The 24,692-nt window shown below is 41.9% G+C and overlaps 1 protein-coding gene and 1 long non-coding RNA gene across 19 annotated transcripts in view; one reads left to right on the forward strand and one right to left on the reverse strand.

The window, feature by feature from the left end:
- The window catches only part of CCDC91 (coiled-coil domain containing 91), a 160,681-nt gene that overhangs the window by 117,833 nt on the left and 18,156 nt on the right, over positions 1-24,692 (forward strand). For 8 of the 18 annotated variants that reach the window (XM_081005536.1, XM_081005521.1, XM_081005535.1 and 5 more), the window contains one exon: positions 19,170-20,624. In XM_081005536.1, the coding sequence (XP_080861662.1) occupies positions 19,170-19,487 (318 nt within the window). In that variant the 3' untranslated portion in view covers positions 19,488-20,624. Of the gene's footprint in view, positions 1-3,674; positions 3,891-19,169; positions 20,633-20,692; positions 21,562-24,692 lie in introns of those variants that run through there. The other 10 variants (XM_081005529.1, XM_081005531.1, XM_081005537.1 and 7 more) reach the window with 9 other exon arrangements.
- On the reverse strand, positions 7,004-8,270 carry LOC308477326. The gene is made up of 2 exons (XR_013986490.1): positions 7,982-8,270; positions 7,004-7,336 (listed from the first exon to the last, which is right to left on the reverse strand). It is a non-coding gene; the product is annotated as an uncharacterized lncRNA (long non-coding RNA).

Consider the following 24,692-nt stretch of genomic DNA (forward strand, 5'->3'; position numbering starts at 1 on the left):
GGTAATTAATTATGTTCCAACAGCAAGTTAATGGCATATCACAGAATACAGTGGTACCTCGGGTTTCAAACACCTCGGGTTACAAACACTTCAGGTTACGGAAGCTTCAGGTTACAGACTCTGCTAACCCAGAAGTAGCACCTCGGGTTAAGAACTTTACCTCAGAATGAGAACAGAAATCGTGTGGCTGCGGCAGCGGAAAGCCCCATTAGCTAAAGTGGTACCTCAGGTTAAGAACGATTTCAGGTTAAGAACGGACCTCCGGAATGAATTAAGTTCGTAACCAGAGGTTCCACTATAATGCATACAATATTTTTTTCTGTGGGTTGTTTGCCTGCCCTATCCCAGACATACAAATAACAACTCTACTATCCAGATTTTGAAAAGGACATTAATAAAATTCATACTGAAACACCAATATAAAATTAAAATTACTTAGTGCTTGCTTAGCACAGAATCAAATAAAAATGCTTTATAGTTCTTCTGGAAAATGTTCAGGCTTTGATTTTGCCAATAGTCTAGTGTTAAGGGAATTCTGTGTTGTTAGGCAGCCACCAATGATGTTTTTCATCCTGTAGTGGCAATATAGGGAATGAGAATCTATTTACCTACATGAAATATTTTAATTTTAAACCTATGGTCCTTACCTGCCATGCATTGTAAAAAGTTACAACAGCTAGGTGTTTCTGTGCATTTGTAAGTGTATTTGCTTTGCAACTGTCCTAGCTGAATATGATTAGTTTTTTTCCAAATCAGACCATCGATCAAGCCAGCCCATTGTTTGCCTGCTTCAGACTTCCAATCCTACCTTGCAGAGTTGCACTTGCAATTCTGTGGTGCAGTGTGAATCATTATGAACTAATATAAAACACTTAGAGAAAGCATTGTAGAGCATAGTTTTAACTGAAAGTGTCAGCATTTTGCTGGTCCTTGGGGAAGATTCAGCTCCAGCATCAGAAAGGAATTACGCTTCCTTGCATAATTTTGTTTTGTTTGTTTTGTTTAGTGGAAGGGTATTATGTTGGTTAGCAGTAACAATTAATCCCTAAATTATTGAATTTATAGAGTAACTTAATAAAAGACATTGGCTTGGATCCTAAGATAACTTAAGTTCAAGGAAGGGAAGCTTCCCCCCCCCCCCTTGCAGCCATCTGCAACCCCGAAGAGTTTCTTCAGATGGTTGTGGGGCGGGGGGCAGGCTCCTGAGCAATGTGGCATGTGATGCAGGAGGCTGCTGAGGAAGCGGGGGGGGGGGGAAGAAACTTCCTCAAGTTAGCATCTCAGGATCCAACCTGCTATTTTGTTGGCAACAAATTTAAAGCAAAAAGATGTGTTTGCATTGTCATATTAAAGGAACAAGGTACATGTTTTGTGGGCACATGGCAAGCATCTAAAAATATTCTAATGTATCCAGGCATGAGAAATTTTGGGAATGCTTACATTGGTTTACAATGAGGATATTCTTTTCAACAGCTGGATTGAGCTGTAGAGCTCCATTTCATACAGAACACACGCCTGCAAATTCTGATGATTTTGCTCATTGATGTGAAGGCATGGGGCATGGGCTCAGATGAACAGATGGCCACATGTGAAGCATGATTCCTGTCTCCTGCCCCTTCTTAGGTGATGGTGCCCCGATAGTCAATGTGCTTCCACTGGTGACAGGTCTCTTTCCTATAAGCAACCCTTAGTGTCCCTTCTCCTTGGCCACCTCTACTCTTTATAAGGCAATGGAGAGTGTAGGGGACTGTCAGGCAGCAGTGCTGTACCCTGCTTTCTACAATACCATTTTCCTGTTGATTCTGTTCTTGTAAGTTGTCAAGAAATTGACTCGGTAAAATTTCAAAACATTGGCAAATCTCAAGGAATAGTCCCTTCTCTCTCTAGCAATTGGCTATTTAATGCCTTCCATTTAAAAATAGTTTTCAATTTTTTGTTTTTATTAAAACCCATTTTGTTCTTTGCTTCTAGTTCCCATAGCATAGCTTAAACTATTTTATGTCAGCATAGATTTTCTTGTTGACTAAGAATAAATCAGTTTGTCTGTTCTCCACACATTATGGCTTAAGTTCATATTGCAGCCTTGTTTCACCAACTTATTTGTCATTCTGACTAGTGGATGAATAACCAAAATATTGAAATTGGGTATTTCCTGTTGTAAGTGAAGTCCTGGACTAAACATTATCCTTGAAGTATTTCTCATAATTTTAATAAATGTGTGTGTAGTCATGCACTTTCTTATCTTCTTTATAGTCAAAGTGGGAGTAAACCAGCACACCAGAAGTTAAAGCAGAGCAATTACCAGTATCACCTGCTGAGCAGGCCATTTAAGCAGGCTCTTTAAAATGATGAAATGTTCAGAGTGATGGTTGTTTTTATGATTTCAAAGTTCAAGACCCACCACAGCTAGTCAAGGTTAAGTTTTCCCTATTGACTGTGACACCCAGCTTTCTCTAATAAAATACTTTCTGTTTCCTGACAACTAAATGAATTGGATAAACACTGAACCTGCTCTGATAATACATGAGCAATTTCTAGCAACTTCAGAGAGCTTAGTTTGGCTCTCATATTGAAACAAAACCCACACTTTCTAAATAATTCCCATATTATTATTACTTGTTTATATGCACACCCTTGTCACTTAGCTATCCCTCTGCAATTTTAAGGCCAAAGCTTGGCTGAAAGATATATCAATTGTAATCAAAGTTACTGTGTTCATTTCTATTGCATTGTGAATTCCACTTCAGTGTCTCATAGCCTCTAAAGGAGAGTAAAACCAAACACACCAGATGACCAAACATATAAGATATCACACTGCCTGATTAATATTAAGGAAATAACATTGCTACTTTGCTGGTTCGCTATCTCAATATTCATCAATATAAATCAAATTCATCAGTCATGTCTTTGTTCTTAAACTAAGTTACAAGCTAATTACAACCAACTAGGTTTTTTTTTAAGGCTAATAATTTGATATTACCATACTTGCCTTTTCTGTTGTAGCAGTATTTTACAAGATAGAAAACAAATGTGATTTCCTTAATAATTTGGTGTTCATCAGTAGTTTGGGGTTACGCTCATTATTTTGGCTTTTAGCGCAGAACTGATACAAACCTTGTTGGTAGGTAATAGATAAAGGTAAAGGACTCCTTGACTGTTAAGTCCAGTCAAAGGTGACTATGGGGTTGCAGCGCTCATCTCGTTTTCAGGTCGAGGGTGCCGGCGTTTGTCAGCAGACAGTTTTTCTGGTTCATGTGGCCAGTATGACTAAACCGCTTCTGGCGCAACGGAGCACTGTGACAGAAACCAGAGCGCACGGAAACACCATTTACCTTTCCGCCACAGCAGTACCTATTTATCTACTTGCACTGGCCTGTTTTCGAACTGCTAAGTTGGCAGAAACTGGGACAGAGCAATGGGAGCTCACCCCGTTATGCAGATTCGAACCACCGACCTTCTGATTGGCAAGCCCAAGAGGCTCAGTGGTTTAGACCACAGCACCACCCACGTCCCTTGAACAAAGGATTCTAATTTGTGTTCTCCATTGGCCCATCCCTTTTTCTTCACCATTATTGAAGCATTTACTGTTATTTTTGTAGATGATGTATTCACATCTACAAAGTCACCAGTCACCTTTGTTTTCATTACTTCTTCTCCTACTTTGCCAACTCTAGAATTTCAAGCAGCCTGACAGTCATTGTGGGAAGCAGCACCCATGTGCTTCAAGCAGTCTTCAAACCTCTAAACATATATTACATAGACAGCAAGGAACACTGAGGAGAAAGATGTCAAGAGAAGGATGCCAAAATAATGGTGGTTTTCTGAAAAACATTGCCATCCAGTATTATGAAGTGCACAAAATAACTCTCATGTAATGGCCTATGTTTTTAGGAGTCCTAAAAATTGAGTCCATAATTTAGCAGATTGAAAATCAGTTTTGAAGAGGATAATAGAGGGAATAAAACAATAAAAAGAATAAAAGAAGAGGAGGCTGGGATTCTGTTCTTTAAAAGAAATTAGAAAGAACAAAAGCATTTAAAGCGGTGTCAATTATTAGCACACCTTACTTTAGAATAAATACTATAATTTCTTAGCATGACAAACTCACTATAAACACTTTCCAATCTATAATTATTCTTCACTTTTGAATTTTATCAAGATTATAGAAAATAGCTGTAAATGAAAAAAATTTGGAAGTTTGCATGTAAGAGGATAATAAATCATATTCAGAGTACCTTCTACTCATCATCTTACTGTTCTCATTGTCTGAAATGATTCCATGATCTAGTTTTAAATTCTGAAAGTTCCCAGTCTCCTGCTCCGTGCTTTTATTACTTTAAGAATGCTAGCTTGGGGCTAATATCTCTTACTTCAGACATGCATTATATATATTTTTAATCTCCATGTTCCATTTGTAAGGTCTGCTGTAAACACTGACAGCATGCAAGATGGATTTGGGCTATGCTCTGTTCAGCAATCCTTTTTATCAAATGCAGATTTGGCAGCAGATATTTTGTACCTCTATAACCTCAAGATTGTCCATATGGGACTGATCTGGAGAAACTGTTTCTGCTGCTGTCAAAGGTGAGAACACATCTCATTTGGCCCGTTATAGTATACAACCAAAATGGCATTGCTTCCCATTATCCCTCCTGCACAGCTCAAGATGCCATTCTTTAAAAAGTTCCAAATGGCTTGGGTTCCCAGAATACCTAAAAATCTCATTCTGGACTCTAGGATAGACCAAGGGCAATAACAATATATCCTTTTGTCAGATTTAGGCAATAAAGGAAGCCAAGTATGAATTCTCAGGTGTCTTTGGAAATCGGAAATACCACGTGCAAGGTGGATTTTTCTTTTTTATAGGGTAAACTCATTTTCTTCTTTAAGTCATGTCCCTGGATTGTCTTCTCTTGGTCCTTCGGATTCATCTTAACCTGATAATATCCTTTGGTTAAATCTAAACACGTGATGTAATGACATCGCCCAGTGGTCTCTATCAGATCATCCAATCATGGCATGGGATACGCATCTGCTTTGGGGACATGGTTCAGTTTTCTGAAATCCAAACAAAAGCGTACTGATCCATCGGGCTTGTCCAATAGCACTATAGGGGCTGCCCAACGGCTTTCTGAAAGTGCAATAATTCCCGCTTTTAACATGTCCCGCACCTCATTGCAAACCTTCTCCACATACCCTCCTGTTATACAGTAGAGGTTCACAGCAATGGGTTTGGCTTCCCCTGTGTCTATCCGATGTTCCACACCCTTGGCCACTCCTGGAATATTACTGAGCAAGGATTCATATTCCTGCAAGATCTGTTATGTACGTGTAATACCCATATGCGCTCCAAATACACTGTTGTGAGCATGCTGCAGGATTTTGCCTCGGTATTCATGTGGGATTACTAAGTGTCTTCTCACTTCTTCACCCCCCCCCCCCACATGGTGGGGCAAGGACTTCTCGATATAAAAGGTCTCTGCTCAAACAAAACCGTTCTGGGCACTCAGGCCTCTCCGACTCGGCTGCCTCAAAGTACATTTGTAACTCAGTATCTTCTTTTTGCTTTTGGGCAAAACTTGGGGTTTGACTTTTAGTCAAAGGAAACAAAAAGGTCTCTTTTCTTTCCTCACACAGATTATCCCCTTGCTGTCATTCAGCATTGTTTGCCTGTGCTACTGTATCCACCCCCTCAGGATTAGGTGACTGTGGGCTCCCTTTTGCTCTGGTAACTATGAAAGTACTCTGCACATGTTCTAAAATGTCCCAACCAATGAGCACAGGGGCGGGAATTTCTTCCCAAAGGGCTACCTGCCACTTCCCTACCCAGTTTTTGAACCTGACATCTATTTCCGCCACCTTCAGGATCTCTGCTTGTTTCGAAATTCCTTTTAATTTCATTACTTTTCCTGGAATTATGGCCTCATCCTTGATTTTCTCCAGGTGGACTATAGTGACTTGCGATCCCGTGTCCTTTAACCCCAGATATCTTTTTCCGTCTATCCAGATATACTCTCCAGCGTTCTTCAACAAGAGATTATCTTGTTGAATCGCATAACAGTGCAGGACTTTGGCTTCTACTACCTCAGCAGGCTCGGGCCTAGTTTGGCATGTCCGTTTCCTTGACAACCTGACTAGTTGGGCCCTGCTCCACAGGCTGGATACAATATGTCTGTTTCTGTGTGGTGCTATAACTCCAGCATGAAATGTCTTTGGGTCCTGCATAACTTGTTTTATTGACTTTTCCCTCAGTAAACTCTGTATGGGTGTGTGCCTTCTCATGTGGGCTGTTTGATGAGGGGCTGCTTCTCTTATCGGTTTCTGAGGTAATTTTTCCTTTGGTTTGCGGAAATTTATTCTTGTTTGTTTCCCAATATCTCACACCAAATTTTGGCCCATCAAATCTGTGATCTCTGATTTCATTTATTTTATCGGCTAAACCAGCTGCTTCCTCTATTGTCTTGGGGTTCCTTTCTTTTATCAGGTACTTCAATTGGCCATTTATTGTGTTGTAAAATTGCTCCAACGCTATCACTTCTCTAATCTTAGGTACCGTGTCTGCATTCTCTTGCTCTAACCATCTTGTGAGGTAAGTTTTTATCTTTGCACCCAACTGCGCATAGGTTTCCTCCCTCACCTTTGTCACACTTCTAAATTTTTTTCTTAACTGCTCTGAGGTAATCCCAAAGCGTGTGTATATTAACTGCTTGTACACCTCAAAATTTCGGGATTGTTCCTCAGTCATTTGAGCGTATATTTTGGCTAGAGGACCGCTTATTCTAGCTCTCAAGATCATCATTTTATCTCCCTATCTCACTTGAAAATCGTGACAGGCTCTCTCGAAGGATACTAGAAATGCTTCTGGGCTATCCTTATCTCTAAACTCAGGAAAGCGTTTTAAATCTATCTTCAGTTGATTCTGCCCATCAGTGTTATTACTATTATTACGATTTTCTAAAACTGTTAATTCCAACCGCCTCCTCTCTAACTGAAACCACTGCTGTTCCCTTTCCTGCTCAGCCCTCAATTTTTCTTTTTCCAATTCTTGCTCAAGCCTCAATTTTTCTTGTTCAGTTCTATTTTTCTCAAACTCTAATTTCAAGTTATATTCTTGTACTAATTTCCAAACTGGCCCGAGCCCTTTCTTACTTTTGCCAATAAAACAGTTGTGGGAACTCGGCTGCATTTCCACACTGATCATGAAACCATACTTATTGCAAAACCTGTATTATATTGAAGGTCAGTAATAAAAAGCAGAGAGATTCTCATCTTCACCCACTCTGTGTACATTGTTGTTGAGGAAAGTCTTCGTTGTTTTTTTCTTTATCTTTTTCTTCTACAAACATGAAAAAAGAAGTTTCTAAGCAAGTACAGTTCAGACAATGTGAAAAATAATCCTGTGCGCATGTATTTGAGTTTAAAATTTGAGTGTTGCTATCTCTTTTCCCCTTTTCTGTGATTTAATATTACTGAACAACAAAAAAGGATCTTTGCTCTTCTTGTTCCTTAGTATTTGCATTGGCACTGGATGTGAGGCCTCAGCTACAGGTTAACATGCCAGCAACTGACTGCGGTGGGCAAACTTGAAGATTTAATTTCAGAAAGTGTGTTTGTGTTTTCCCAGAGGCCACGTTAATGATAGTCCTTCAAGCCCTGCATTTTACCACCAACACATGTTAACAGACCTGGTACTTGGTACTTTTTAAGAGAGTGGTGACACATGGAGTGTTTTTAAATAATTTCTTCACTCATTTGTTTGTTTGAACTTTCTGCATTGTTCTATTTATTTCCTACCCTCCAAAATACTTTAAAACCAAAAGCAATAAAGAATAATTTCACATTGAGGGGGGCCACTAGGGGCGCCTTGAAAGATGGCTGCTAATAACATCTTGTCCAGCTTGCAAGAGGTAATTAGAGGCTGATATTGGGAGTACATCAGCCTCCCTTCGTCTTTTCAGGGAAGGAAAAGACGCTGCCTCACCTGCTGTTGCCATAAATCACCCCCGAGTTCGGATGAAGGAGGGGGTGAGAGGCACTAGGTGGAAAGCCCTTGGGCAAGCTTGGAGCTCCCTGCCAGCTTCTTTCAGGAGCGAGCCTGGCTGCAATGTTTAAAAAGAAGAAAAGAATTGGACCAATAAACACACATGCTTCAAGAGAAATCAGGAATGCTTTTATCTGCTAATAAATTTACCACTGAGTGAAGAAGATCGAGACGGAAGGACGAAGGACGGAAGGAACAGAGATAACACCAGAGAACTGCCGACATTTTGGTATGTGGACGGTACGAGGGGGGGGGGGAAGACTTTTTTATTTTATTTTTATGTGAGTACCTGATAACCCTCCCCCTCAAAAAACCGTCTCGACGACTAATTTACAAGTGGGAGTGAAAATGAACTGTGTGGAAAAAATTATATGTCTGTGAAAGATTTGGAAACAAGTGAGTCTCTCTCAGTGACGCAGTAAGAAATGCTCCATTGCATAGGCAGATCTCGGCTGCAAGATGGATGGTCTAGGGAGGAAGAGCCGCTTGGATATCAGGCTGGAATCGTAAATCAGAAAGGGCTGTTATCCTCCTGGAAGACTAATTATGAGGCAGCAGGTCTGGAAAGTAAACGAGTGGACGTTTAGACTGTATTTCACCGGAATGACAGGACGCAGTGTCTGCTCAAAAACATGATGGTTGGATTTGTGGACATATGAGAGAGCATTATAAAACCCACACAGAGACAAAATATTTTTTTTTATATAAGATATTTATTGAGATTTTCAAAATGTTACAAAATAAAAATAAAAAAAGAAGAAAATACAAAATAAAAATGGTTAACAAAGTAGAAAAGGGGGAAAAACAAACCACTTCCAACAATATGAATACAAATTCAAAATAAGAAAAAAACAACAGAAAAAAACAAAAATACCACAAACATTTAAAAACATTTAAAAACAAATTCATTATTCTCGAATCCTCAACTGTCATTACCTTCTTTCTTTGACCTCCTCCTCCTCCCTTTCTTTGTATCCTAGTTATTAATTATCCCAGCAAATCCTTTCCATATTTCATAATATTCTGTCATTACATTACCTTAAACTGTTTTAATCTTATCTTTCTATAAAAAAAAACCTTGAAACTTAAAGCTTAAATCTTATCCTTACCAACTTCTCATAACCATAATATTCTTTCATAATTCTTTAAACATCTTTACTAAAGCCGAGTAATTTCATTCCAACATTTTTCTAACATTCATCAATTTTATAAAACAGTCCTAATAGTAAAAAAAAAGAAATACAAACAGATCCAATCTTCATCCAGCGTCCCTTCCTCCTGGTCCCGGGTTTTGTCAGTCCTTATTATCCCATCGATCTAGCGCATTAACCTGGCAACCTTATATCCGAGGCCCTCAAGTCTCTTCCATGTCCCTTCCGCAGCTCTTCTTCATATTTGTAACTGTATTTTCCCTTGTCTCCTGCTCGTGGTAACTCCAGCTTGGCAATATTTTTGACCCTTCTCGACAGATCAGCCCCTTTTCCATATTCAACACTAAATTCCATGTGGTATTTAAAAACATGTTTCAAAAACCCTCCAAAATTAAGAGCCCCCACAATCCCAAACATCTCACGGCCCATTGCCAGATTTGAAAAGTCCAAACATCCCAGCATAGGGGGGTCAATCCAGCCCCCCATTTCCAAGCCAAACCAAACTTTTTCTTTCCAAATCTGGCTTTTTCCAAGTTCATTTGTCAAGTCCGAAAGTTCATATTCCTGTTGGGCCTGTTCTATCAGGACACGCTCCTGATTTAATTCCTGGGTGGGCTCCACGTATTTTCCCACTGTCTGTTCAAAATTTCCCACTGCCTGTTCAAAATTTCTAGTCGAAGTCGCCATCAAATTCATCTTCTCATGTAACTGTTCCAGTAGGGCATTTGTTTTATAGAAAGCACACAACAGAGCTTCTGAATACATTGTCCTGCAAGGTCAAATGTCTATTCCCACGATTGTAATCTGTAACAGCTGCCGGCTCCCTGGAATTGGTTACAGTTTCACAGTCTCCCTCTAGGGGGAAAACTTCTATTTGTTCTTGCAACAAAGTTTTCCTTTTTAAGATATTTTGTCAATATTTGTTCCTTTAAAATGCGAAGGGAAACAGTGGAATCACTATGTTTCTCTTCTTTTAGCTATCTGTCAAAAACGTTTGTCTCTGGTCAATGAGCTTCAAACGTCAGTCCTGACACCCCGCTCCAGGATCAGGATGGTGGAAAGTTACTTTACTTTAAACTCACTTTAAACAGTCCGAAAAAGATCCCCCTTCTTCTCCTGCTGTCGAAGGGGGGTTCCACAATTTTAAATGGTGAAATCCAATCCTTTAAAGGCGATTTTCTGAGCTCTAGTTTACGTTGTCTTTGCTTTATTCTGTCTACAAAAGAACAGAAGGCTGACTTCCTGTTTAGACCTTCCCATTCAGTACCAAATTGAAAAAATTTTTTAAATCCGATTCCTTTCTGCTCACAAGTCCTTATTTAAGGTCCAGTTGTTCAAAGTTTAAGTACTCACAGGTGCTTATTTTAGAGTCCAAATTGTCCCAGGAAAAAGGCAGCGCTCTCCGGCAACGGCTATGCGGCTTCGCTCCACGGAAATAGCAGTTGACTCACAGCACCGCGCCACTTCCCCCTCTTCACTTCGGAGCCCGTTAGTGGGTTCCTTTGCGAGTTGGGGGCGCTAAAGGTGCCCGCCGAGTCCCATGGTCACAGGCTTCATCCGCCTGTGATTTTTAAAAGGGTCCCCGCTTCGCCGTAACGGAGAAGACCCGTTTCACGCGGAGCTAGTCCCTCCAATTCAGAGGGAGTCCGCCATTGCCGATGGCGCCACCCCGGAAGTCCACACAGAGACAAAATAAGACTGTTCCTTTTAATCCACTTGTGAAGAAAACTTGGAGGTGACAGAAAAGGAAAATGAATAAATGACAAATATGGGAAGATGGGACTGGAAACATCATTGCAGTAAGGAAAGCAGCACGAATTTGGATCTTTGGATTCCTGACGATCGAGGAGCATGGGTACCCCCCACAAAAAAAAATTTAATTTGGAAAACATTTGGACTTTATGATGTGTATTGATATAATTTGGACTAATTGGTATGATATGTTTAATTTGGCAAATGGAAACTTAATAAAAATTATTGGGGGGGGGGAAGAATAATTTCACATTGGACTGATGTCACATCCAAATTTGGGGATAGAAATTCTGTAATCTATCTGCAATTGGAGAGATGTGTAATCGAACCCTAGAGCTCAAAGCATTGTAAACATCAGACACCACAGAACACAGATTGGCCCAGCTGATCCATACAAAGGAGGTCCTACAAGTGAGACTGGGTCGCTTTCCTCGTCCTCAGCATGACCTTGTGGCCACCATGCTGGTGCCAAGAGCGACAGTGCAATCAAGGTCACAGAGAGTTCCTGAGCTCAGTTTCCTGCTCATTCAGCTAGGCCTGTTTTGTGGCTTTCATAGGATTAAAGCAACATTTACATGAAGCATTTTCATGCTGCCGCTTACCCTAGCTCAAAAAGCAGTGTAAACCCAGAAGATTAAATAAGGGATTTGTGAGAGGTTGTAATGTAAGATGAGTCTGTGCACCTGGCTGTCCTTGAAGAAGGCCAAATGAATCTAAAGAGAAGAAAGATTTGGATTTTTCATACACAGAAAAGTTGAATAGGCATTTGGAAATGTCACCTCTGTGGATTGTAATATTAGTGACATTGTCCTTATTGCATGCACATGTAGTGCAGCTTGCTTATTTTTGTTCTGTCATTTATTCAAGACTTAAATAATTCAGTTCAGTAATTCATGCAATAGGGTGCTGGTGTACATTTTAATTTCTACAAAACTTGGGACAAATGCATTAAACCGTAGCTGGGCTTCCAGTATTTTATGTGAACACTGCTATTAATGAAGTGTTTCACATACAGGCACACACGCATGCCATAGATACACCATGCGGTTTCTCTCAGCTCATTGCTCTCAAGCAGCACACTTCTTCCCACTCAATAAGGAGGCAATGGATTCACTGGATGCCTTGTTCTTTCACTGAAATTATGGGACTACAGGTCATTTCACATGTTACCCTCATGATGATCAGATACAATAGTCTCCCTTTTCCCCTTAACAGCAGCATCACCCCATACTCTATCAAAACTGCTTTTGAAGCTCCATCCATATTTAAAAATCCATTTGCCTCCCTCTTTTAATGTGTTTTCATTTAAATAAAATAAGGGGGGAATACAATAATGTGGCAAAAAATATAATACAAATGAATATTATTACTATGATGATGATGATGATGATGATGATGATGATGATGAATTGCTTATAACCCGCCCATCTGGCTGGGTTTCCCCAGCCACTCTGGGCAGCTTCCAACAGGAGATTAGAAATACATTAAAACATCAGTCTTTTTTTAAAAAAAAAAACACCACAACTTCCCTAAACAGGGCTGCCTTCAGATGTCTTCTAAACGTCAGATAATTATTCTCTTGACATCTGATGGGAGGGTGTTCTACAGGGTGGGAGCCACTACCGAGAAGGCCCTCTGCTTGGTCCCCTGTAACTTTACTTCTCATAGTGAGGGAAACGCCAGAAGTTATAAAAGCCATGTTAAAAAGAAGTGGCAGATAAGAGTTGGATAAAAAACATCACTACTGCCCCACCACTGTTACACAGTCCTGTTTTGAGTGGGACATCCGATTATCAGAAGCTGTCCCAGCTTCTGATCCCAGTCCTGGATATCCCATTTTGGCTCCCTCTGCTGCAACCGCTGACATGCTTCTGGAAGCTGCCGCCACACTTCCAGAAGCGCTGAAATCGCAGCACCTGCTTCCAGAAGTATGTTGGTGGCAGAAATGGGGTGGGTGGGCAGTGGTGGCAGCATGATTGGGAAGGCAGCAGAGGGTGGGCAGTGGCAGTGGCAGAATGGTGGTGACCCAATGGTGTGTGTGTGTGTGTGCGTGTCCCTATTTGCCCTCCCAATATATTGGAGCATATGCAGCCCTAGACAAGAACAGGGACCCTCAATGTATGGGGGTCTACTGCCCCACCTGAGCAGAGTGGGTGGGGATATTTCATAGAATTGTGGAGTTGGAAGAGGATCTTGAGGGGCATCCAGTCCAAACCCTGGCAATGCTGGAATCTCAACTAAAGCACCCATGATAGATGGATGAAACTGCTTCTACTGTCAGGAAGTTCTTCCTAATGTTTAGGTGGAATCTTCTTTCTTGTAGTTTGGATCCATTGCTCCGTGTCCGCTTCTCTGGAGCAGCAGAAAACAACCTTTCTCCCTCCTCTATGTGACATCCTTTTATATATTTGAACATGGCTATCATATCACCCCTTAACCTCCTCTTCTCCAGGCTAAACATGCCCAGCTCCCTTAGCCGTTCCTCATAAGGCATCGTTTCCAGGCCTTTGACCATTTTGGTTGCCCTCCTCTGGACACGTTCCAGTTTGTCAGTGTCCTTCTTGAACTGTGGTGCCCAGAACTGGACACAGTACTCCAGGTGAGGTCTGACCAGAGCAGAATACAGTGGCACTATTACTTCCCTTGATCTAGATGCTATACTCCTATTGATGCAGCCCAGAATTGCATTGGCTTTTTTAGCTGCCGCGTCACACTGTTGGCTCATGTCAAGTTTGTGGTCAACCAAGACTCCTAGATCCTTTTCACATGTACTGCTCTCAAGCCAGGTGTCACCCATCTTGTATTTGTGCCTCTCATTTTTTTTGCCCAATGCATGAATCAGACGTTTGGGTTTAGTAAGCAAATATTTTTAACTTACTTAAGCGTATGTGATCTGTTCATTGCTGGAGGGGTAAAGTGGTGGGGGACAAGAGCTTTAAATCAGACCAAACAGGATATGCAAAAAGGCACAACAACCTATATTCCATGCTATTCTGCTGGTTAACTCTGAGAGTATTTTTAACTGCTAGAGACTCTCTCCTCCTGGCATGTGTGCAAAAGCCCCATGTTCTGAATCTAGGCACCCAGCTGACTCTGGTCAATTACCCACAAGTGGGTCAGATCTATTTTTTACCTTCGATAGTTATGAGGGTAAGTAGGAAAGAAGATTATTGAATGCCACCTTAGAGGAAAAATGGAATGGATATACATGTACTACTGATGTAGAATATTAAGAATAAATAGTCCATATCCAGCTTGCCTATCTCTGATTTTGAACTGGGAGACAGAGGAGTGTGGATACAGCCAGAATATTGAGACTTACAAAAAATGGACTTTGACTGTAGGTCCTTCGAAAATCCAGTATGTGGTTGCTTGATGGGACAGGTTAGCCTGGGCGGAGTGTTGACTGAGTTCTCTGCACCATCCTACTTTTTCGCAGTAGCATTTTCAGTTTGCCAAAGTGTTTTCTAGTCTTTCTCTCTTCTCAACAACCCTAAAAAGTAGATCAAATAAAAGAATAATAGCATCTTAAAATACTTATCCATCCTCACATGCAACCCATTCTCTGTTTCTCAGTCCCCCTTAGTAAAGGTAAAGGGACCCCTGGCCGTTAAGTCCAGTCGCAGATGATTCTGGGGTTGCGGCGCTCATCTGGGTTTACAGGCTGAGGGTGCCGGCGTTTGTCCACTTCTGCAGACAGTTTTTCCGGGTCATGTGGCCAGCATGACTAAGCCGCTTCTGGCGAAGCCAGAGGAGCGCACAGAAACGCCGTTTACCTTCCTGTTGGAACAGTACCTATTTATCTACTTGCCCTGCGTGCTTTCGGTAGTAGTAGTAGTGTTGGAATTTATACCTGGGGATCTCAGGGCGGTTCACAAAATAAAATCAAGATATAAAACCACAAAATACATAATAAAAATAAAACCAACAACCCAATAACCGCCCCCTACACACAAAAACACATTTTAAAAGGGCATAGGATGTAAATCGGATTAACCAAAGACCTGGTTAAAAAGGAACCTTTTTTCCCTGGCACCTAAAGGTGTATAATGAAGGTGCTGGGCAAACTTCCCTAAGGAGAGCATTCCACAGATGGGGAGCCACTGCAGAGAAGTCCCGTTCTCATGTTGCCACCATCCGGACCCCTCAAGGAGAGGGCACACAAAGGAGGCCTCTGAAGATGATCTCAGGGTCTGGGTAGGTTCATATGGAAAGAGGCGGTCTTGAAGTATTGCAGTCCTGAGGCTTTATAGGTCAAAACTAGCATTCTGAATTGGGCCTGGAAACTATTTAGTAGCCAGTGCAATCAGACCAGGATTGGTGTAATATGCTCAAACCATCTTGCTCCGGTGAGCAACCTGGCCGCTGAATTCTGCACTAGCTGAAGTTTCCGAACCGTCTTCAGAGGCAGCCCTACGTAGAACACATTGCAGTAATCTAACCCTGAGTTTACCAGAGCATAGACAACAGTAGCTAGGATAACCCTGTCCAGATAGGGGCGTAACTGGGCCACCAGCTGAAGCTGATGGAAGGCGCTCTGGGCCACTGAGCCCACCTGAGCCTTGAATGACAGCAAAGGATCCAGGAGTAGCCCCAAGCTACGAACCTGCTCCTTCAGGGGAAGTGTAACCCCATCAAGAGCAGGCAACCTCCCAGCCATCTGGTCTAGGGTGCCTCAGTCTTATCTGGATTGAGCTTCAGTCTGTTGGCTCTCATCCAGTCCATTACCGAGGCAGGACACTGGTCCAGCACTTCCACTGTCTCACCTGCAGATGTAAAGGAGAAATAGAGCTGGGTGTCATCAGCATACTGCTGACAACATACTCCGAACCTCCGGCTAACCCACCCAGCGGTTTCATGTAAACAACATGGGTGATAGGATTGAGCCCTGCAGTTTCCACAGGGCTGAATAGCATTCCCCAAGTAATAGAACCACCACAAAGCGGTGCCACCCACCCCTAGTACGGAGAGTCACTCCAGAAGGATACCATGGTCGATGGTCTCAAAGGCTGCTGAGAAGTCGAGAACCATTAACAGGGACATGTTTCCCTTGTGTGTCTCTCGACAGAGGGACCAAAGCTGTTTCTGTGCCAAAACCAGGCCTAAACCCCGATTGAAAAGGATCCACAAAATCAGTTTCTTCCAAAAGCGCCTGGATCTGGTCTGCGACCACTCGCTCCAGAACCTTGCCCAGGAAAGGGAGATTAGCAACTGGCCAGTAGTTAGGTTTTCTGAATCCAGGAAAGGTTTCTTAAGGAGTGGTTTTACCACTGCCTCCCCCTCTCATAACTACTTCCCTGGCCCAGCCAGCTGTTCCCTCCTTGCTGGTTTTATCAGCCAAGAGGGGCAAGTGGTCACCCTGACTGATCCGAGCACCTTGTCCACATCCACGAGCCTTGCCAGCTGAAACTCATCCAACACAACTGGACTAGACTGTGCTCTGGACACCCCATGAGATTCATCTGCTATAACAGCAGAGTCAAAGTCTTGGTGGATGCAAGCAATTTTATCCTCAAAATGCTTTGCAAACAAGTCACAGCAAGCTACCAGCAAGCTACCATTGGTTCTATCACCTCATTTGGGCCAGCTTGTAAAAGGCCCCGTACAACCCAGAAAAGTTCTGCCAGACAACACAATGAGGATGCCACGGAGGCAGCAAAGTACAGTGGTACCTTGGTTCTCAAACTTAATCCATTCCGGAAGTCCGTTCCAAAACCAAAGTGTTCCAAAACCAAAGCATACTTTCCCATAGAAGGAAATTCAAAATGGATTAATCCGTTCCAGACTTTTAAAAACAACCCCTAAAATAGCAATTTAACATGGATTTTACTATCTAACGAGACCATTAATCCATAAAATGAAAGCAATAATCAATGTACAGTACTATAAAAGAAATAAGACAGTATTGTAGATGATAAAAATTAAAATTATTATTTTTTTCTTACCTGCACTGATGATAGTCATTGTTTGGATTTTATCCATTTCTGCAGTCACACAATCAATCAATCAGTAGCTGAACTGGGTTCCACACAGTCACAAAAACAAATTAACCAAAAAAGCCTCAGAAATAAAAATGCAAAATAAATTGCAAAAATAAAAGTGCCAAACATAATCCATTCCAGAAGTCCATTTGACTTTTGAAATGTTCAAAAACCAAGGCGCAGCTTTTGATTGGTGCAGGCACCCTGGAAACAATAGCCGACAGCCACATTTAGCTTCCAAAAAACGTTCGAAAACACTTCCAGGTTTTTGGCGTTTGAGAACCAAGGCTGTTTGAGTACCAAGGTGTTTGAGAACGAAGGTACCACTGTATGCCTTCTTTGCTGCCTTCACTGCCACTAGGTAGGTTTGATAATGAGCTCTTGCCATTGTTCGGTTGAAGTCATTCGAATCTTTCCTCCACTTGTGTTCAAGCCATCTCCCAGCTTGTTTCCTCACCCTTATCTCCAGAGTATACCTGGGGGCCAATTGGGCTCCATGAAGTGGGAGAGGGCACTCAGGGGCAATCATGTCAATAGCCCAAGCCTTTGGGTGTTCCAGAGGTCAGCCAGGGCTTCGACAGGAGCACCAGTCATATCAGCTGGAAAAACCCCAGAGCCATTTAGAATCCCATCAGCCTCCGAGGGCAGACCTTCCTAATAGCCTCTGAGGACAGGAAAAGGTGCTGACATCCTAAACCTCAACAGGAAGTGATCTGATCACGACCAGGGACTGATGTCAATGCCCCCCACCTTCAAATCACCCTCTTCCTGCCCAGTCAAGAAAACAAGATCCAGAGTGTGGCCTGCCATGTGCATTTGGCTATGATATGCTGGCCATGACTTTGTAACAACTAAAGCCAATATTCTTCCCCATATTTCATGCAGTATTGCATATGCAAAAAAGAGGCGCTCCCAGGTATCAGTTGAGGGGTGGGAATTTCCTATTCAGCCAGAAGAAGCAGTTGGCTCGTCCCATGATGATCTGGAGGGGGAGGGTGGGACAGGACAGCTGCTCCAGAGAAAACTACGAGAAAAGGAGGTGGCACCTGACATTTAAGGCAGGCCCTATATGCCTCTCCTGTTTTGCCCTTCCTGTGGAACACCACCATCTCATCCTTCCTTCGCAGAAGGAGGTGCATATGAACAGTTTTTCTGACCACCTTGCTTTCAGTAAAACATAATAAGAATTATATTATAGGAACAGTGTGATAGTGTTCTTGTTCCATGAGCAACTTGATCCTTTTGTGCTTTGTTTACTTGGTTCCCCACCACCACCCTCTATCCTTAAGCTAGTTCTGATTCCCCACCGCCCCAGATTTATAAATGGGAATATAAAGATAAATGGGGAAATTATTCTGTAATATTTGACTTTGAGGTTTTTTAAAAATAATAATAACAAATGAAGTTGTGCCTCTAACGAGCTCATGGCAACCATTTCCTTTTCTCATTAACCCTCTGGCGTCTCATGTATTTCCTCTGGAGCATCCGCTGCTGTCAGAGGCAGGATACTGTGCATATCCTTTAATATCTGCATGAGGAGAACAGGTACACTTCTGTTCATCAGCTGAGTGGTTAGGTTCATGTAGTGTTGAATGAGACAAGCCATTTCCAGCCTGAAAAGCTATGAAGGAGTTGGGTGGGGAGACGGCAGCAAACCTTTCCTCCACTGAGGCTCCAGAGATTTAATTTGAAACCTAGAAACCAACCCTTGAAATCTTGAAACAGCAGGCACCTATTCCCACCACCTTCATAATAGATGTAATGATGATGATGATGATGATGATGAAATCTATGCACACCATTCCTATATGCTACTACTATAAGCAAGTAAAGGAAAAAGGTAAAGGACCCTGAACAGTTAAGTCCAGTCAAAGGCCACTATAGGGTTGTGGCGCTCATCTGGCTTCAGGCCGAGGGGGCCGCCGTTTGTCTGCAGACAGCATTCCGGATCTTGTGGCCAACAGGTTGGAGACCTTTCTGCACTGTGACTGAAAGTTTCCAGCAGTCTGTTGCCTATTTTGGTCCATCCGTGGAGCGGCTAATGGGTGAATGGTCTGCCTTCGAGCAGCAAGATGGGCCAAAGATCTTCCTGGCTTTGGAACTTTGTTTGGGGGGACCTCTGCAGGCATTGGCAACTTAGTAATGGTGAGCAAGTGTGCCTGAAAGACACCATGCCTATTATTGCCAACTTTTCTCTGCAGTTCATAGGCAGAGTCCTGAGGTTTCTTGAACTTTCATCTTCAGATTTATCACCAGTGGTGCGTTCCTGGAGGTCCCCCAGCAGCAGCGAGGTGGGCAGGGCTGCCTGCTGTTGCAGAAGAAGCAGCCTGCATGTGCCCGGAGCTGCAGGCAGGCGTTCTCGTGATCCAGCTTGGCCACTTGCTGCTCAATCTTCTCCAGCAGCTCCTGCTGCATCTCGACAATTTTGTTGAGTTCCTTGAGGTACTCCGCTGCTTTGCTTGGGTTCTCTGCTGGGGTCTTCATGGTCCCAGCCAAACCACTGAGAAGGCTGATGGCCTTACGCTGAGCTTGACTGCAAGTGCTGAAAAGGGACAGTGCTAAGCCATGCCAAGCCACCAGTCTAGCTACACCTTTCCCCCCTTTTCTTCTGCACAGTTGCAAGTCTGCTTCTTTACTAGGGAGCACCGACACAGCTGCTCTTACTTCGAGCCACCATTGCCCAAGGGCCCTCCTACAGCTCTCAGCCAGGCTTGCTGTGGCTGTGCCTAGACCCAGAGGGTCCAGCTGTTCTGCAGAGCCTCTTGACCTCTTAAGGTTTTGTGCGTTGATTCAGTACTTTGTTAAGTTTTGTTTGCTACATTTGGGGGGAAAATGAATGTTTCATTGGAGTACCAATCTAGCAGGCTGGTATTTTAATGGAATATTTGGAGCTTCTCCAATGTTACTCATCTTCTGCTTGCTACACGTAACAAGCAACTTAATTTTTATAAAACAAAAGCAGAAAACAAAGACAATTCCCTGGGAATCCCTTAAATTTGATTTATATGCACTAAAGGGAACAAAAGTGTCATATTTATTCAGAGATCATATTAAAGGAATTCAGTAGCTAAAGAGAATGAAGGAGTGAAGCACATGTATTCTAAAATTTTATTAAAAACAGATTATTAAAAAATACATGGCTTGCTTTCCTAGTTAAGAAATTTGACAACACCATTAGATATGTGGAAATCCTGTTGATGGTTATTTATATTCTGACTCAATTTGCAGGAACAGCTAAGATGATCTAAAGCCACTGCTTGCCTTGTAATGATGAAATATCTACGTAGACTCACAGATTTAGGTTTTGTTTTTCTCTTTCATATTTGAAGCTGAAAGGAAATCAGCCATTAGTCATGTTTTCTAGTATGCAATGTACTGAATTCCCACAAACGTCCAGTGGGTTGTATCTGACTAAGTCCTCCATTGTTGTTGTTTAGTCGTTTAGTCGTGTCCGACTCTTCGTGACCCCATGGACCAGAGCACGCCAGGCTCTCCTGTCTTCCACTGCCTCCCACAGTTTGGTCAAGCTCATGTTGGTAGCTTCAAGAACACTGTCCAACCAAAGTCCTCCACAGAGTGGACCTATTAACAATAATGGGCCTGAGTTGGTTATAGCCATTAATTTCAATGGATTTACTCTAGGTAGAACTAGCACTGGATACAGCTGAGTGTCGTTTAATAAGGCAAAGTGTTCACTGATTATAGTTGCAATTTTTTTTCTTAATACAGATTACTTTTCTATGTATATTTTTCTTTTGTCCTCACAGATTGATTGTGTTATCCGTCAACGTAGCCTATCAAGTCTGGAATTGTTCCTCTCTTGTGCACAGAAACAACTGAGTTCTTTATTACATGAAGAATCTACATTAGATGCAGAACAAAAGAAACTGTCCCTCTAAAATCACAGAAAATGTATGTAGTTACTAAACTAAAAGCTGCAGATGTTCATTCTAAGACACTGAGAATTGAGTTATTGATTCAAGATTAATCAGACGGCCTTATTTGTTTTAGTCTTTGATTTTCACTTTCATGGCCATCTAGTTAAAGGATGCCTCCAAAGATAAAGGGTTTTACAATGGCAACTTTTTATCACAAGGGTTTCAGTAATGGCTGAAGAATGCAGTAACTGACAAGTCCCTGTTGAATAACTTCAGTATCACATTCTTTGAGAAGAAGCTCATTTGGTTGCTCATTTAGAACTCTATACATGTTATTTATCGCTCTGTTAAATGGATGTAGAATCTTATTTTTCATTCCAAATCCATTTGACTAGAAGCAGGAGGTGGTAAACACTACCATTTACTTCTGGAAACACAAGGGGTAATATCTGAATTAAGTCATACTGAGAGCAGACTCTCTGAACCAGTGGACTTCACTAACTTAATTTTATTGATTTCACTGGATGTGCTCTGATTATGGATTAGCCTTAGTGTATTTAGCTAACTCTTTTGAAAATGAAAGAACACATCTAAAGGCTTCTAAATTCTCAAATCAAGTCAAATGAGAAGGTATTGAAGATATCTGTATGTTTTTCACATATGTATAATGTAGTAATTCATGAGAAATAATTTTAAACTCTCTTAACTTCATTGCATTTAGCAATAAATAAAGTTTCCAAAAATAAGATAATAATTTACATGCTGAAATATTTAACAGCCTAGTTTTTCTATGCTTTTTATATTAGAAGTTATTCTCACTTTTCTTTATAACTTTTTTCAGAAAAATACTGTTACAAAAGTCGTGTGCCTGCCCCTCTCTGCCAAGCAGTGGCAAGAGCCCATGAGGTCCCAGGCACCCCCACAGGGTCTGTGTCACTTTAGAGAATGGAAGACATGGTGGAGACTGTTGTGCTTTACGAAATATGGTTTATTCACCTATTTATACCTTCAGTCTGCATGGAGGGAGTCTAGATCTTATGGCATACACAGTTCGAGAGGCAGCAGTGCAGGCAACCTTCAGCTGCTTTCCTCAAAGTTGGATCTCCGCTCTCTCTCTCCTCCTTCTCAGAAAAACCCTTGCTTGAAAACTCCATTTTCCTGTCCCCTCAAATGTACACCCCATCACTCACCCCCCAAATTAAAGGATTGCTCTCCATAGTGTCCCGTCAACACCTTTTGCCATGTTAGGTTTGCTTTTCACTAAGCCAGCCGGGCTGGTTTGCATAAACCAGCCTAGAAATTCCTTTGCCGCTTGCATTCTCCTTTCATATCACAAATAACCAAAACCCTGGCATTTATTCATTTCTAAGGTTTGCCCTAAATCCATAACAATACAGTTTGTTTAGTAGGATAGAGGTCAGGCATTCACTTGATGGGGGGACCTCTCCAAGCTGGCCAGCGACTGATTGCCATCTCAGCAGGTAGGAATCATTTTTCATTGTCTAGATCTGCACTGACATAGTTGCTGGAAACTGGAGTTCCAGGTGAATTTTAGAGAATTTATCCTGTTTTGCCTTGTTCTTTACTTTATGTATTTATTTTTCCTTCTCACCTCTTTTTCTACTTTCTTTCTCACTACCACTTTCCACATGAAGCACATGACTACAGGTGGGAAGGGGAGAAAGGAGAAAAAGTGCTTTCAACCCACACAGTGTCTGTGCTTGCACCAGTTAAAGCCACCTTCTCCCCATCCTAGTCACCTGTATCTTCTCTGCTTTCAAGCAGGACAAGGAAGGCGCACTAACTCAAATGCCACAGTAGGTGAAATGTCCATCAATATGGAGCAGGCCACCCAATATAAAAGACTTAATCAAAGGTGCCTGCTGGACAAAGATAGCACTACTGGAAATGCATTCTGCTTACCATTTACTGTATGACCCTGGAGAACAGAGAAGTGGGAACTTTATATTCAGACATAAATTTATCTGGCTCATGAGTATCAAGAGATCTGCTGTATGCTTAGTTGGTTAGAGTGTGGTGCTGACGATACTTAGGTTGCAGGTTCAATCCCTGTATGGGACAGCTGCATATTCCTGGGTTGCAGAGGGTTGGATTAGGTGATCCTCAGGCTCCCTTCCAACTCTACAATTCTATCATTCTACTTGGCAGTGTCCTATGTCTACTATTCATCAAACTTATAGCAAATAAAGAAGCAGAAATCTGGAGTTAATCCTGATAGCTCCCCATTGGTCTGATTTTCAGACTCCACAGCATCATAGAATAGCAAGGTTAGAAAGGGCCACAAGGGTCATGTCACCCCTTGCAATGCAGGAGTCACAGGTAAATGCCCTGCTAGCAATGTGCTCACATTGGAAACTACCAAGATGGATGGTTCTTACCATTCAGCACCAGTATTTCAACAGAAAGATTTTCCAAATGGTACAGTACAGTACTTAGATTTTGAACAGGAATGGTTTGAAGGGCTTTGGATACCCTGTAGATATATGTACTGGGTACTTTTCTGGCCTCTTGGTGCCTGGCACTTAAGAGGCCTTCCTAATATAGTTCAAGGATGGCAAGATTTCAGGTAGGTTGCTTAAAAAAAAAATTCACAAGAAAGGGTGTTTAAGGGCTTTAGTACCAGCACACCCAAGTGTGAGGTGGATGCCTTGAATAGCAATTGCCACAGATTGGTGGGGATTTTCCTGTTCCCAAAGAGGGCATCCTTATCCTTCCTACATACAGCTACCTATTCACTTAGGTACAACCAGTGGTTTTTTGTCTGGGGGGACGCATACCCCTAATCATTTTGTGAATCTTTGCACTTTTGTCCATTTACTGAATTTATTTTTTCCAATTTGAACTATAAAATGGTGGTTTTCTTGAGTCAAAATGAGAGTACCCCTAAACATTTTTTTTAGAAAAAAGCACTGGGTAGAACCATCCACCTGAGCAGCCAAGGCACCAAAATCCTGGTGAAGGATGGGTACCAATGAATCCAGATAAAGCTTACTATCCAACAGAAACACAAGTCAAAGGAGAGATAGTAAAAACTGAAACAAGAGGGAAAATGCAAAGAAGATAAATATATGACACAAAAAGACAACTGAACCAATTTCCCCCAGTACCAGTATACTTAAATGGGTGGAGTTAGGCAACACTCTGCTGCTATTAATTAGTGGGCTTAATAAGGGGCAAAAGCTGAAGAATTCTTTAGATTAGAAGACCTAGAATGGACTGCATACTTGCAAAGGAGGAAAGATAGCAAGGGATCCAACACAGAAAGAGAGAACAAAAACAGAGTTGGGAAAACAGGCAAGAGGTTTGGAAGGGTCACGATTAAGATACTGTGTGCACAAGGAATAAAAAAGATAGGATGATTTTATACTCATCAGGCTAAAATTATATTAATGTTAGTTAAATGGATTATAGCTGCCAGAGAGAGAAGATAAATTGAGAAAACGACCCCAAGCCTTAAAATCTTGGGGGACAACCACAGCTGAGGGGCAAAAGAGAAAGGAATCCAAACAGAAAAACGCCGGCTAAATAAGAACTCTTAAGACACATGAGTTGAATGTGATGCCCAGAAAGAATGTCCTTACAAGCTATACCAAAATAGCAATCCTGTTTCACTGATTCAATCCATGCTTTTCTGGCAGTACAAAACATTCCACAAATCAAGTATAATTTAAGAACCTCTCTCGTTTATGCTCTGCTAACACCAGCCCTAAAGGGGCCATTCCTCTACTGAGGATGACCATAACATCCACACCCACTTCCTCCACCACCATGAGAGCCCCAACAGACTTGCAAGTGGAAAAAGAGCAGATTTTAAGGCAATAGTTTCATGATAAAGAGCACTCTTCTGCTACAGTTGCCTTTGCCGGTG

Source organism: Podarcis pityusensis, assembly GCF_964106645.2.
Source record: "Podarcis pityusensis genome assembly, chromosome: 5".
Taxonomy (NCBI): Eukaryota; Metazoa; Chordata; class Lepidosauria; order Squamata; family Lacertidae; genus Podarcis; species Podarcis pityusensis.